Genomic DNA, 14,748 nt, shown 5'->3' with positions numbered 1-14,748 from the left:
GGCCAAAAGCAGTCACTTCTTGTCTGCATATGGCTAAAAAATCTAAAAAATCTGAGGTGTGACCAGCACACCTCAGCTGTGTTCACCACACCTGTCTTTTGGTGGCTTTAGTCTTCATTTATAAAATCAGGTGTTTGTTAATTTATCTCTCTAGTTCATGGCCTTCAAATCATTTGGTTTAGGTGTGTGTGTGTGTGTGAATTGAAAACTGTCTACTATTATTAGCCACCAGTAAACTTTTTCATATTATAAGGGTTTTCACAGTCATTCTTCATCCTGTTTTCTTACTTGCTTCAAGAACTAAATGGGAATATGACTTGAAGGGCGTGATTGTCATATTGGGGGGTGGGGAATTATTAGTTTTCATCGGAGACATATTTTAGAATAGAATAAAATTTCATGGACCACACGACCCTAATCAAACTCTAATGAAAGCAAAATTATTGGACAATGTTAGGAAAGGTGATTTAATGCAAATAAGTATATAAATTTTTTAAGCTCTTAATTCATTTCTTCATTGAACTCGCTAGCACCTGCTCTGAGAGAGGCATCCAGCAAAATGCTAGATAGCAAAGAAAAATCATCTAGCTCTTTTCCCAAAGGAGGTCATAGTTGAATGTGGCCTAAACCAGATGCAGAATATGGAGACCTGTGACCTTGACTAACTACTAAATGGTCTCTAACTTCATGAGATATTTTAGAATACTAATCCCATTGCCAAAGATGACAGTTTATGCCTCTCTCGACAATTATTAATGTTTATTTTTCCTGTCACAGTGCTAGATATTTAACAGTCACTCAGTAGAAAACTGTTTTAAAGATTTCACTCTCAGTATCCAATATAAAGCCATCGAATATACTTGTAAGCATATTTCTCTATTCATCCTTTATTACTGATTTCTCGCCACACAAAATCAGTGTGTGTACTAATACTAAATACAGTCGTTTTGTCAAATTCTGCGGTTGAAAAGTTTAAGACTTTGGAATGTTTTATTATTTTCCCCCTTTACAGTTCTACTTCTCTCATTATAGGAATCCCCATATGTTATGTACAAGAAAAATCACGAAATGTTTGAAGGAAATGACAAGTATGAAGGATACTGTGTAGATTTGGCATCTGAAATTGCAAAACATATTGGTATCAAGTATAAAATTGCCATTGTCCCTGATGGAAAATATGGAGCGAGGGACGCAGACACAAAAATCTGGAATGGGATGGTAGGAGAACTTGTTTACGGGGTAAGCAAATCAACTTACTGAAGAATTTACTTACATAAACCTGAAACTTTTTTTTTCCCCGCCCGGGCACATATCTGTTTCTAAAGACCTATACTGTTTTTAAATTTGCAGTTAACATTCAGAGAGGCATATACGATGTGCAGACGTTTCTCTAGTTTGTTATGGTGCCATTCCCAAATAATGAGAGAAGTTAATACCTCGTAACTTCAAAATCTAGAAAGATAAAAAATTTAGAATATGATGTCCTATTTAAAAAAAAAGTGGTGACTTCAGTACCTGTGATGATTATTCTCTTGCCTGATGTTGTTCTATCATAGCTATGTTGTTTTAAGAACCGCACAACAAATCTTTTATTTATTTACTTGGTGATTGAAGGGAAAGATTTCCTTCAACAGCATAAACTAAGACCTTATTTTAAGTAGTTCTCTGTATCCCCATTGCTTGTACTTACTGGTAAATATCTTTAATGTAATTTGGTGAAGCAATCATGAAATTACTTTAGCATCTATAAAATATTCACAGTCCTGAACATAGTAAATTTAAACTTTTTGCAGTGGCATCATTTTTTTCGATGTAGCAAAACCAAAAAAGCTAGAACATACTTCATAGCGGGCCTCATGTGAAAACAGGTAGAGGGAGCCCTTCCCTGGGAGTTCACCATATACGAAGTATACACAGTTTATCGCCAAGGGCATACTCTGTGTAGACATTCCTGCCTTACTCAGAACAAGATCAGTTTCTTCAGCTGTCCCTGCAAAGGATCGAAATGAAACCAGTGGTTACCAAGTGCTGGTGATGCGTGATCCTACCAAAGTCCAGAAACCAACCCGAGAGCTCGCAGCAAGCTGTATCCACCTGAGGTGTACTCGGAAATTTCCTAGAAGACAATTCGTATTTCACAGACTTCTCCTTCAGAGCACACCCTGTCTGATTCACCCTCACAAGATGCCTTTGAGATAATTGCATGAGAGCCATCCTTCCCTAGACAAGAATAATGATGGAACGATTGAGGACATAACCGAGGTCTATTGAGGGGCCCCGTTCCCAAGCCTGAACTGCAATCCACTAGTCACGATTCTGCACCCTGCACGTCACACCATGCAGCGACCAACTTTCTGCAACCAGTCCAGGCCTGTGGCTGTGCCCTCAGCAGAAGAGGAAATTGTTTGGCATTAAAGAGCAATCAGTTAGTTTTATATCCATTTATAAGAACTATTGACCAGTGAGGTGCCCTAAGTGAAGGTGAAAAAAATTGGCAGTTTTAAAGAATCAAAAAGTATTTTACCACAGGGCTCATCAGCGGTTTGATAGTGAGCTTCAAGCTCGAAAGAAAAAGGATCCCTAAACCAGGTGTTCCTTGGTAATTTTTTAGACGGCAATATTTTTAACTTTTGATACGATAAGTAGATTTTAAATATAAACATTATTCAAGTTGTTAGAGCTACAAGAATTCATTTCCTTCAGAGATCACTATTGGGTATTTCATCTCAAAAAATCCTACTTGGATCACCAATTAGTCATGGATGGCGTAACAAGCTTAGGTTTCTTTCTAGAGCATTTGTTACTTCTCTCTTCTGCGGAGCCCCTACCCACTGGGCAACCCAGGCTCACCCCTTTGCGAGGGCTCTGACCATACGGTTCAAGTAGCAAAAATGAGCGATATTTAGAGAGTAGCATAGCTAACGAAAAGTTGTATCCGTGGTACACACCACAGTAACGGAAAGTCCCAAAGTCAAGCAGGTGTCAAAGAGAAAGAGAAGGTAACCTAGTGGTTATCAGTTTTCATCATGTTCACTCATCACTTAATCCTCCAGGGTTTAAATTCTCTTCTCTGCCACTTGAGCTTTTCCCGAAAGGAATCTTCTCCCATGTGTCTCCTACACTTTCTGTGGCGTCAGTCTGCATCCAGGTGTCTGTAAATTCCGCACTTTCTTCTGAGTTACTTTACTTTCTTACTGTGAACACGTACAACAGATGTCCAGGTTCCGGGGCCCGGGGTGAAACACCCATTCTGTCCTAGCTACCAGAGCTCCTTAGACAAGCAAAAGGATTCACCTTGAACCCATTGTTATTGTTGTTGTTGTTGTTGTTGTTGTTGTTGTTGTCGTTGTCATGTTCTCTGCACACTTTGTAATGGACTTGTCAGGAATAAGTGTCCTGTGAAGCACTCATGTGCGGCCTCAGTGCACCACCAGGAGGTGGCCCCAGTGCAGATCTCCCCGCTCCTGACAGGTGCTCTCCCCCTGTGGCACCTGTGCGCCCAGCGAGTCCATTCCGTGGTCCTCTGTGGCCCTTCTGCTGGGTCCTGCCAGACTCGTGTGCATGGAGTTGAATCCACGGGAATGTTCTTCCAGGCATGTTCCATGGCCGGCCGGCACCAGGATTACCTGTGCTGTGTGGTGACGTGCCGGTTCATGAGCCTTGCCCCAGAGGCCCTGGAAAACCCAGGTATCATGCGGCGCTTGCAGGAGACCCTTTGCCTACTTCCTTCCGGGAATCGCCGAAAGGTTGTGGACCATCTCCAGGGTTAGCAGACAAAGCCCAGGTCTGTCTCCTCTGTTCACTATCCTCTTGCAGACGTCACAAGTACCCTCATCAGACATCCCAGGTCTGCCCTCCCTCACATCTACTTTCACATGCAGGAGGGCCCCCTTGTTTCTCTCCGTGTTGCTTTCCTTTTGTGGAGTTAACTCATTCAGGGTCACTTGCATAAGTAAAACATTTCATAAGAACGTTATGCAGAACGAGTTACACGAGTGGTGTTTCAGATCGGTGTAAGGATGTTGTGGCCACATATTCCTGTTGCAACAGCAGAACAGCCACTTAGAAAACTAACGATTTTGTAGGATGTCATCAGGTATGCTACCAAATACAGCTTAGAGGAATTGTGGGGGCAAGACTAAAACACGTATGATGGAGACTGATCATACGATATGAGAATTATACTCAAAATGTTTATTTTGAGTGAGAGAGAGAGAGAAAGTCTGAGTAGGGGAGGGGCAGAGAGAGAGAGAGAGAGAGAGAGATCTAACGAGACTCTCAACGCAGGGCTTGGACTCACAAACCAGGAGATCATAACCTGAGCTTAAATCAAGAGTCAGATGTTGAACCGACTGAGCCTCGCGGGGATCCGCTGATATGACAAGAATTTTTCTAAGCATGAAACCAAAGGCTAAAGACACAAAAAAGATACTTTTATAGGCTACAAAAAATTTAATACATATATTGCAATGAAGTACCTTGATCTAAGTTATATAATGAAAACAGATGCTGAGTAGGGAGAATATTTGCAACATATGTGGAAAATAAAAGTTAATATTTTGAATATATTTGAAAGTGCTTACAAATTAGTCAGTAAAAAATGAATTCACCGTATGGAAAATACAGGCAGATTATAACAGGTTATGATATTTAAAAAGCCAATGTAGCTATTTGTTTTACAAAAATAAACTCAATACAAAGAGATCTAATTTTCTATAGAGCAAATTGACAACGATAAATGAGAATAAAGACACACATGGGCTGTCCACCATCCATAGCTGCAGAAGCTGTCACACAATGTTGGTGACAGTAGAAATTTGCATGGTCTTCCTGGAGAAAAGTTGCACAAAATACATCATGACCGTTACAAAGAAGGGTACCATTTAGACCAGCAACCCCACTTCTCGAAATACATCTTAAACAATTAAGGTATCTTCTAGGGTTTTTCTTCAAAGATGTTCACATAATTCATCAAAGTTTTAAGCCGTGTAAACCTGGAAACAGTACAAACAACTCTTAAAATAATAAGTAGATTGAGTAAATTTTGTTATTTTCATATGATAAAATACCAGCAGTCATTAACTAATTTTTAATATGTAAGATAAAATGAAAAGCGTTCATCCTTTCCTTCTGAGTAAAAGAATCATAAAATAGTGTTTTATGGGGCACCTGGGTGGCTCAGTCGGTTACGTTCTGATTTCAGCTCAGGTCATGATCTAAAGGTTAGTGACTTCAAGCCGCGCATCAGGCTCTGTGCTGACAGCTCAGAGCCTGGAGCCTGCTTGAGATTCTTTGTGTCTGTCTGTCTGTCTCTCTCTCTCTCAAAAATAAATATTAAGTTTTTTTTAAAAAACATAGTGTTTTATATTACCCCATTGTGAAATAAGGAAAATATTCTTCATCAAACCATGTCTAGCAGGGCATATATTAAGAAAAAAATAAGACTAGGTAAGAGTGGAGGTAACTTTCCTTAATTTGGGGATTCTGTGTTTAGATACTAATTTTCCTATGGCTAGTTTATATATCACTTGTATAATGAGAGTTATACAAGTAGTAAGATTGCAGAAATAAACACCTCCCAGTAGTGAATCTGACTTCTGTGTGTGTGGGCGTTTATGATGGAAGCTAAGTTCGTTCCCCGAGAAGGCACTGCTGGTGAACCCTCACTCGCCCAGCGGGCAGCATCATGACTGCAGTGCAGTGCCCACCGCAGCCCTCCAGATGCCCCTGTATCAAGCTGCTGGCCGTCGGGTGAGCCAGCGAGCTGAGGGTGTACGGGAGTGAGGCAGCCTCTGTGTAAGAGCGCAAGTGCTTGATCAATGTCCCAGATTCCACTTTAATGCCAAATATTTTCCTTTCCAAACGAACAATCAAATAATCTTTGTTTTCACAGTGTAGATCATGTAACATCTTACAGTTTTCTCATGACACTTTATTTCATCAGTTTGAGAGATGACATGATTTACAAGGAAACACAAGCTCCAATCCCAGAACTGCTGTGACGTGTAGAATTCACCTGAGTCTCAGTTCCATCGTCTAGAAAACAGTGATAAGCCAGATTACCATGAATGTTAAATGAGATGCCCTTTAAATATTTAGTTCGATGTCAGGTACATAATCCCTCAATAAGTGCTCACTAGTATTTTATTCATTTTTGTAATGGATAATCACAGTAATGCAGCAAGGCAAACAGGAAAGTGTCCTCATTGTAGAGATATGGAAAACGGGCTCAGAAAAATCACTCAGAACAAAAATGGAAGCTGGTGTCTTAACGATCATAATATCTGAGAATTGAATCCACTGTTTTCCAAAAGCTGTGTTAGAAATTGGAAGTAGAAAAAAATCACCGTATGGGCATAGTAAGAAATAAATGCCAATTTCCAGATTTTTGTGTGCGCGCTGGATTGGAAAATGTCATCAAACAACGGGTTTCTTCTGTCCCACGAACACAGACAGTATGATAGGTTTGTTACAACTGGAAAGGGATAAAAAAAAAAAAAGAAGGACTGTTTGAAATTTGCAATTCATAATATTAAGGCATGGCCAAGTAATGAGTCCGTGGCACCATTCCAAAGGAAACAGAAAAGGCTGCAACGTAGCAATTCTGGCCAAGAAATTCAGAAATTCAGCCATAAGGAAAAGCAATTAGGGCTCCCCCTCTGCCCCAGCCCACATCCTTAAAGCTTCACAAGATGCATTAACCTATGTGTTTTCATGTGTCTTTTCTCTTTTAGAAAGCAGAGATTGCTATCGCCCCTCTGACAATCACTTTGGTCCGAGAGGAGGTCATTGACTTCTCTAAGCCCTTCATGAGTTTGGGCATATCTATCATGATCAAAAAGCCTCAGAAATCCAAACCAGGAGTGTTTTCCTTCTTGGATCCTCTGGCCTATGAGATTTGGATGTGCATAGTCTTTGCCTACATTGGTGTCAGCGTGGTCTTATTCCTAGTTAGCAGGTTCAGTCCGTACGAGTGGCACACAGAAGAGCCGGAGGATGGAAAGGAAGGACCCAGCGACCAGCCTCCCAATGAGTTTGGCATCTTTAACAGCCTCTGGTTTTCCCTGGGTGCCTTCATGCAGCAAGGATGTGACATTTCACCCAGGTGAGTCTGAAAACCTCAGTTCCTCACCGATTCCCCAGTAATCCTTCGTGTCGTGCAGAACATCTCTATCCAGGTTCTTGTCCCGGAAGCAGAGCTTTACTTGAAACATACAAAAAAACTTGCAGTTCCCAAATTAATCTAAGTATATTCACAGCCAATTTCTCCAACTTAGCGCCAAATGTGGAAACCTCATAAAGATGAAATTTCCCGATGGAAAAGTAACATGCTACCCGTGAGAACCCTCAAAAAGCACTGCGGTATTAATATTTCCTTCACTGGTTTGACAGATGGAGACAAAAATCTCAACTGTAAGAACAGGAATTCATTTCCATTTTGTCTCCTTTTCAAAATCAAATGTCTTTGTTACTATGGCTGTTGTTCACTTTTTTTTTTAATTAATTTCGAACTTGATTTACATCCCATGCACCTTACAGGAGATTTCTGCCACGTAGTTACTGAAAACCTGAGTCAGGATGGTGGGTAGCAGGTATACATTGTTCTATCTAACAATACAAGCCGTGGGCAGAGTTCAGCTGTGTGCTGTGTTAGTTTAATAGAGATGTTTTTCAATATCTCTGGATTCATGCCTCACTTCCTTTGGATGCCACTAAGACATTTTCAGTTATGTTTGCCAAAAATGCAGCTAATCTCCCGTTACAAGAAAAATACCAAATTTCTCCTGTAGGAAAAAAAAACAGCAGAAAGTCGGAGAAGCTAAGAATTGAATTTAAATAGTGACTTATATCATCATCACAAATATACAGATTTTTTTTTTAAGAAATGTATGCTTTCTCAAAAGGAGACATTTTAGCCACAAGTCACTTGATGTTCCTTAAGACCCAGGAAAACTATAAATGTGTTTAAATTCCACTGTCATATGCATCTGAGTCAATAACTCTGAATTAATGAAATGAAAAGAAAGCAAAGTAAATCAACTAATGGATTTGAAAACCAGGATGAAGCAAATGCCAAATTAAAACCAACAAGTGCGACTAATACAATACTGATAAAAAAGGGAGAATTTTAAGGCTAGAAATGTCATGGAAAATATGAAAATTTGTTTCTTACTTTACAAAATTGTTTAAAGACAATTTGTCCCAGGAATTTCAAATAGTTTGATGGTCCCACTGAGTGATATCAATTATGAAAATGACCTGGATTTTTAATTCATTCCATCCCCGCTTTTCCTCTGCATCCACATCACCCACACATCTCTGACAGCAGGGAAAGGATGAGGAGAGAACTTTTTTTCTGGAAGGTTAGCATTGGTTTTTAATGCCGTCCTGCTGTCCCTTGACAGGTCACACGCTCAGGTCTCATGTTGGCAGTGGCATAGGGAACATTTTTACACCGGAAAGTGAAGACGTGTTAGGACATAGCCCATCCTCCACTCAGATCAGTAACGCTCACAAATGAAATTATCAGAAAGGAAATCTCAAACTAAAAAAACAGCCCTCGACTGCAGTCCCTCTGAGACCAGTCTGAGGCATCATCTGGCCCAGCCAATGGCAGGTGCCACTTTGGCACATGCCCCACCCACCCTGGCTGGGCTCTGACTGAAGGTAATCACAGGTTCTGTCATAAGGGTATTGATCAGATTGTGTCAAATCTAAGACCTCTCCCAGTGTTAAGACGTATTGCTATTTTAGGTACCACGGAGAGAGAAATAATGCTGCCCATTAAAGCACATGACTGTGTTTTATCTCCTGGCCTGTAGGCTGCCTCCTAATTCCAGAGATGCTAAAATGTAAAGGGAGGAGGGTGTCACTGGATTTAAGTGCGTGTTCCTTTTCTGTACCTGAAGGAACTGCATTAAGTCCCATGTTTCTGCTGACTAAACAGTAAAAAGGAAACGTTTTCCATCTTGCCAGTGGCATTTCTAAATTCACTATGCCATGAAGGGCATCAGATCGCACTGAAGGCTAGAATCCTTCTTGAGTAGACAGAAAATGAAACAATGTTTGCAGGTGTTGCTTTCAACGTACATTGGGAAGCGATGGTATTTATTTTATTTCTCTATGTCGGTTAGAGAAAGGAAAATGTGCATTATCTTCTCCGTGTTCAGATCCCTCTCAGGTCGGATTGTTGGAGGTGTCTGGTGGTTCTTCACGCTCATCATTATATCATCTTATACCGCTAACCTCGCTGCTTTCCTGACGGTAGAGCGAATGGTCTCCCCCATAGAAAGTGCGGAAGACCTGGCCAAACAAACAGAAATTGCCTATGGAACATTGGATTCAGGGTCAACAAAAGAATTCTTCAGAGTAAGTTAAGGGAAACACCAACGGTGAAATGTTCGTAATTTTGAAGCTCAGGCCATTTTTGCCAACAATCATTTTATGGGCTGTAGCCATGGTAGGTTTTACACATACAGTAGTAACTGCTCCGTTTAATGCCAATACTCCTACTTGGATTTTACAATCACTTTAATTTGCAAAATCTAATTGACTTATTCACATTACAAGAAAGACTCAAGGGAAAATGACAACAAAAAGGTAATTAAAACAACTTTATAATGTAACTTATCCAAAGGATTCCAGTGTTGGTAATGCTATGATGATACTGCATCTGGGAAGATTGAATTTATGTATGTTTTGGGGTTAAGAGCGTAAAAATGAACGTAAGATTTGTTTTTTAAAGAATAAATTTAACGTGCTACATTTGAAACCCTTAACTGCAGGTTATACACCCTTCTGTGAGGTATATATAGTCTGTAATCTATTCTGTAACAGTGGCTTTCAAAGCAATATATTTGCTTCCTCACAAGATAATGGTAAGAGAACTGTTATGTTCCCGGACACCTTTGTAGGGCTTTGTATGTGCTGACTTCTCTGCTTTGTGGATAAAATTGTTCACACTGCTAGAAATTTACATATGGCTATGATCCCTTTTGTTTTCCCTCAGGATGGCAGGTATTTGGGAGTTTTTGTTTCTGTCTTTCAGTTGTTTGTTCCATTAGGAGGATGAATTTTTGATCGGTGAAACTCTTTTACTCTGCTTCTGCTTAATCCAGAGATACATACTTGGTAATGTCTGGTCAGAGATGAGGATTCATTTTGTGATTTCAGAACCAAATCATTAAAAGGTAGTCAGAGTGACATTTTCTCAAGTATTTACCAAAGTAATAATGAGGACATTTTATGTGTACTTTCAGTTGGTTAGTGACAGATACTTAGTAATTCAGAAGACAAGACAGATTTCCCTATTTTTTAAGGTTTTGTGTAAAAATAACGATCGCCCTTTAAAGGAAGTTCACGCTTACGTGTATAGGACATGAAAGTTTGCATTGTCATTTTAAATGTATATGCTTATCATTTTCCCACTCAGCCTGAAAATTAAAAACAACAAAATGCGCTAATCCTTAAGCTGGCCTTAAGTTTCATGTGCTTGGAGTTCAGTAAGGGATTTCTCTTTTTGTACAAACATCTGATTGTGTTATCCTTATAAACTACAGATGTTTACATAATACTAAATTAAGAACAAACCACACAAAAATTCTGCCAGACGCATCACTGGGCATTGTTTAAAAAAGAAACCAGGCACGGGGCGCCTGGGTGGCGCAGTCGGTTAAGCGTCCGACTTCAGCCAGGTCACGATCTCGCGGTCTGTGAGTTCGAGCCCCGCGTCAGGCTCTGGGCTGATGGCTCAGAGCCTGGAGCCTGTTTCCGATTCTGTGTCTCCCTCTCTCTCTGCCCCTCCCCCGTTCATGCTCTGTCTCTCTCTGTCCCAAAAATAAATAAATGTTGAAAAAAAAAAATTTAAAAAAATAAATAAATAAATAAAATAAAAAAGAAACCAGGCAAAAAAAAAAAAAAAAGAGGTTAGAGTGGGAGAGAGCCAAAGCATAAGAGACTCTTAAAAACTGAGAACAAACTGAGGGTTGATGGGGGGTGGGGGAGAGAGGAAAGTGTGTGATGGGCATTGAGGAGGGCACCTGTTGGGATGAGCACTGGGTGTTGTATGGAAACCAATTTGACAATAAATTTCATATATTGAAAAAAAAAAAAAAAGAAACCAGTGTCTTCGTCAACAATTTGGAGCATTGCCAATAGATATAATGAAAAATTAATGGTAATGAGAGTATTTGCAGATTTTTCTAAAACTATAAATAATAGTCATAGCAATAGATTTTATTAACAGTATTCTGTGGATACATTTAACTAAGCAGATTTTTAAAATTTACTGAGTACATCCCAGTCTTTAAAAGTTACTGATAGAAACATACTGCTCTAACACATTTTAGCATAATTTCAGTACCTTGCCGGAAATCTCTAAGTTTGTAACTGCTTCCGTCCAAAAGTAAGTAGGTAAAATTCAGTGACTGTGCCCAGAAACCATTACGTGTATGCATCAAAATAGAATACAAGTTTGTGCTATCACTTGCATTTTACTGGAAAAAGGTGACTGATTTTCATGGAAATCAGGCAAATATTTGCAGGTTCATCATCCTGCCTTGAGTGATAAAGGAAGAAAGGTCATGTTGATTCCCAGAAAAAAAAATTTCATAAATAACTCCCTGTAAAGCTCTCGAGCATCAGACACCCTGAAAATGTTTATTTTTAATCTTTATGGAATTTTTTTAAAGTGTCCCAAATTCTAAAAACTGGTGAGGTAGATAAGAGAGTATGTTGATAAGAAATACAGGACTAAGGAAAGCTGTTTGCTGGCTTTACAGAGCCTTTCACACAGGCTGTGCAATCACCGAGCCCCCTTTCCTTTCTCTCCCACCCCACTTCAGTTTCAAAATGGAAAGATTTTCTTAGAAGCGTAGGTATTTATTGTTGCCTGAACCCTAATGGGACAAGAAAGCCCATTCCCTGACCGCACACTTTCAGGAATGCATAAACTTGGGTTCTCTGATAAAAATCGAATTCATTTCCTACCCTGTGCTCTCCCCCCTCTCCCACGGATGATGACCTGGTTTAAATAAACCATTTTGTCTGACGGGTTGAGGAAACAGAATGTGAAGGGTATTTTTGCCCTTGTCGAAAATGTTTCCTCACGGGACACAGTAATGGTACATCTCTCAGCCTCACTGAACTGCCTCGGGCAGTGACCTGTACTCAGGGCTTCAAAAAATGTTGCAGTTAAAATCAACTGGAGAAAGAATTAGGCCATGGGGGCAAATTACATCTGAATTCACCTGTTGCCTTGGGCGTGCCTCATTGTGAAGCTTGGTATGTTTCGTGTTCTGTGCTCCCAGTTCAGCATAAACACAGAGGCGTTTGAAGAGAGTTCCTATTTGTCACTTACCGACAGCCTTCTCTGTAGGTACTGAGACATTATTATACACCTGATTTGCACATGCTGCTTTTTTATTTCAACGCAGATTTTACACTGCGGCTGTTTCAGCCATCGGGGAAACCACGAATGCGTAAATGGGGTGGATTACTCTCTCAGGGGTTATAAGATTATCAAATCTTGTGAACATCCGCCATGCTGCATAAGCGACTAGAAGCAGGAAATAATTCACCTGACAACAATGTACATATGAAGTATAATGCGTGACACGTGTACCTATTTTCTCTTAAAAAACGGGGGGCGCCTGGGTGGCGCAGTCGGTTAAGCGTCCGACTTCAGCCAGGTCACGATCTCGCGGTCCGTGGGTTCGAGCCCCGCGTCCGGCTATGGGCTGATGGCTCAGAGCCTGGAGCCTGTTTCTGATTCTGTGTCTCCCTCTCTCTCTGCCCCTCGCCCGTTCATGCTCTGTCTCTCTCTGTCCCAGAAATAAATAAACGTTGAAAAAATAAAAAAATTAAAAATAAAAAAAAAAAAAACGGGAACGGCAGGATACTTCATTTTTGAGAAATTAAAAGCACAGCATAGTTTTAAAACTCCAAGAATGATTTCAAGTAATAAAATAGTGCTTTAAATAAGTAAGCCTCCTATTCATTGAGTTTCGCAATAAACAAATAAATCTGAGATTATTTTTCTAATCTCAGAGAATGACTTTTTATTATCTTTGCTTCTTACCTTGAGCCTAGTCACTCCCCAAACCTAATCTTTAAGAAGATGTGACAGTTGAAGATTTTAGGGGCTTAAAATCCCATTATCACTGCATTCATGAGTTTGCTGGGTCTGCAGAAATTTCCCTTTTAACCTGTCTCATCAAATGTAGAAAGGTTTGCTTACCCTCACTCCTTAGCAGACACCTCTTGCGGTCACAGATAAGGCACAGGGATATTATTTCCGTCTTTCCCTTCTTGAATGTCCCCCCCCCCACCCCCTTCACCATGTGAACATGATCTTATCTATGCCACGCGCCTTTAACTCTGAATCAGAATTCCTAAACATTCACAGAGTGACAGTGTAATTTCTTTTTCCCCCAAAAGAGTTGCTTTCATTATTTGTCTAATTTCTCACCGGGCCGCTGTACCTTTACAACTTCTGTTATACATAAGTTTGGCGCAACTACACGTGGATTCCTCTTTCTTCTGGATTTTAAAGGAATTAATTTACCTTCCTTTGCACTCAAGGTGTATGTAATTCAATGTATTTAAACAAATGCAGCAGTAATTTTCCTCACATGAAATTGTACAAATGGACTTCTAAAAAATATCGGTGGCCTAAAGATACTTTGTTCTTTTAGAAAGGAATCATGTGTTTTACTATTTCATTGCACTCTGTAATTGTCTTCCTCATTGTCAAGGCCTGGAAATAGTCTTTTTCCACCCTGCTGTGTTAGTTTTGTTTAGCGGTTCTGATCCCTTCGAGCAAGATGCCAGACACTGGAAAATTGCCAAGTAACCACCCGAACTCTCATGTTCTTAAAAAATTTCAGAACACTTTTCAATGAAAACGATACCCAGGTTTTATTTCTTTTGTTTTCAACGTAGTATCCATGAAGTATAAATGCATGTGGACCTCTGTACCTTTTTCGGTGACACTCACAAGTCGACGTGTTTTTTAGGGTGATTATACGCCTAAAACATGTCACTTGCCAACATTTCTTTCGGTTGAAATTATCAGAATGAATGCTTAAGGACTTCTGTGTCCGGTGATCCAGACAGTTTAGGATTTTCAGAGATCAGAACTCATAAAATGGAAGAGTTAGTTGTCTGGAAGACAGCTCTGTTATTGAAGACAGAATGAAGGGGGCCAAGCAGCATGGCCTCCTTAGTGGATCCCGAGGTTGAGGGTTCTGAGTCCAGATCCGCCCCTGGCCTGGAGCCACAGAGAATATTTGCCGTTTCATTTAGTGTCGGCATGCAGTTTCCTCAGTGTGGCTTCCTATAGGCACAAGTAACCCGACGTTACCTGAACACCCACACACCCCCCACAAGCTCTATGCCACTGAGATACGTTTAAGTGTTAATAACATCAACACACTCCATGGGATAATACAGGATGTCCCTTCTCCATCTTGGTATTTATCCCCATTTGAATACACATTGGCATAAAGTATCTGTTTTTTATAGTGTTCCAGTATGCACATCTCTTACTGTTACATAGGATACTGAGTACTCCATTCCCATCTTCTGAAACCAAACTGTTAAATCCAACTTTTATCAACATCTTTCTCTGTCGACCTGAATCATTTGATTTTTGCCCCAAAGACGTGTCTTCTTAAGTTTGCTCTTCAGGATATTTGTTGATAATTGAGAATCTGTCATTTATCGGATCCTATATTCTGATAGACAAAG

General features: G+C 40.1%; 1 protein-coding gene across 12 annotated transcripts in view; it reads left to right on the top strand.

Annotated features, from left to right (window-relative positions):
• Positions 1 to 14,748, top strand: part of GRIA4 (glutamate ionotropic receptor AMPA type subunit 4) — a 399,366-nt gene that overhangs the window by 343,439 nt on the left and 41,179 nt on the right. For 10 of the 12 annotated variants that reach the window (XR_015241385.1, XR_015241384.1, XM_086679252.1 and 7 more), the window contains 3 exons: positions 1,033 to 1,239; positions 6,735 to 7,105; positions 9,171 to 9,369. Coding sequence is in view for 10 of the 12 variants with exons in the window: in XM_086679252.1 (XP_086535378.1) it covers positions 1,033 to 1,239; positions 6,735 to 7,105; positions 9,171 to 9,369 (777 nt within the window). In the remaining 2 variants the exon portion in view is untranslated. The remainder of the gene's footprint in view (positions 1 to 1,032; positions 1,240 to 6,734; positions 7,106 to 9,170; positions 9,370 to 14,748) is intronic. The other 2 variants (XM_086679257.1, XM_086679258.1) reach the window with 1 other exon arrangement.

This window comes from Puma concolor, chromosome D1 (assembly GCF_028749965.1).
Source record: "Puma concolor isolate L17-30 chromosome D1, mPumCon1.1.hap2, whole genome shotgun sequence".
NCBI classification, from domain to species: domain Eukaryota; kingdom Metazoa; phylum Chordata; class Mammalia; order Carnivora; family Felidae; genus Puma; species Puma concolor.
Note: the sequence above shows the minus strand (reverse complement) of the source record. Positions and strands in the feature narration are given on the sequence as shown.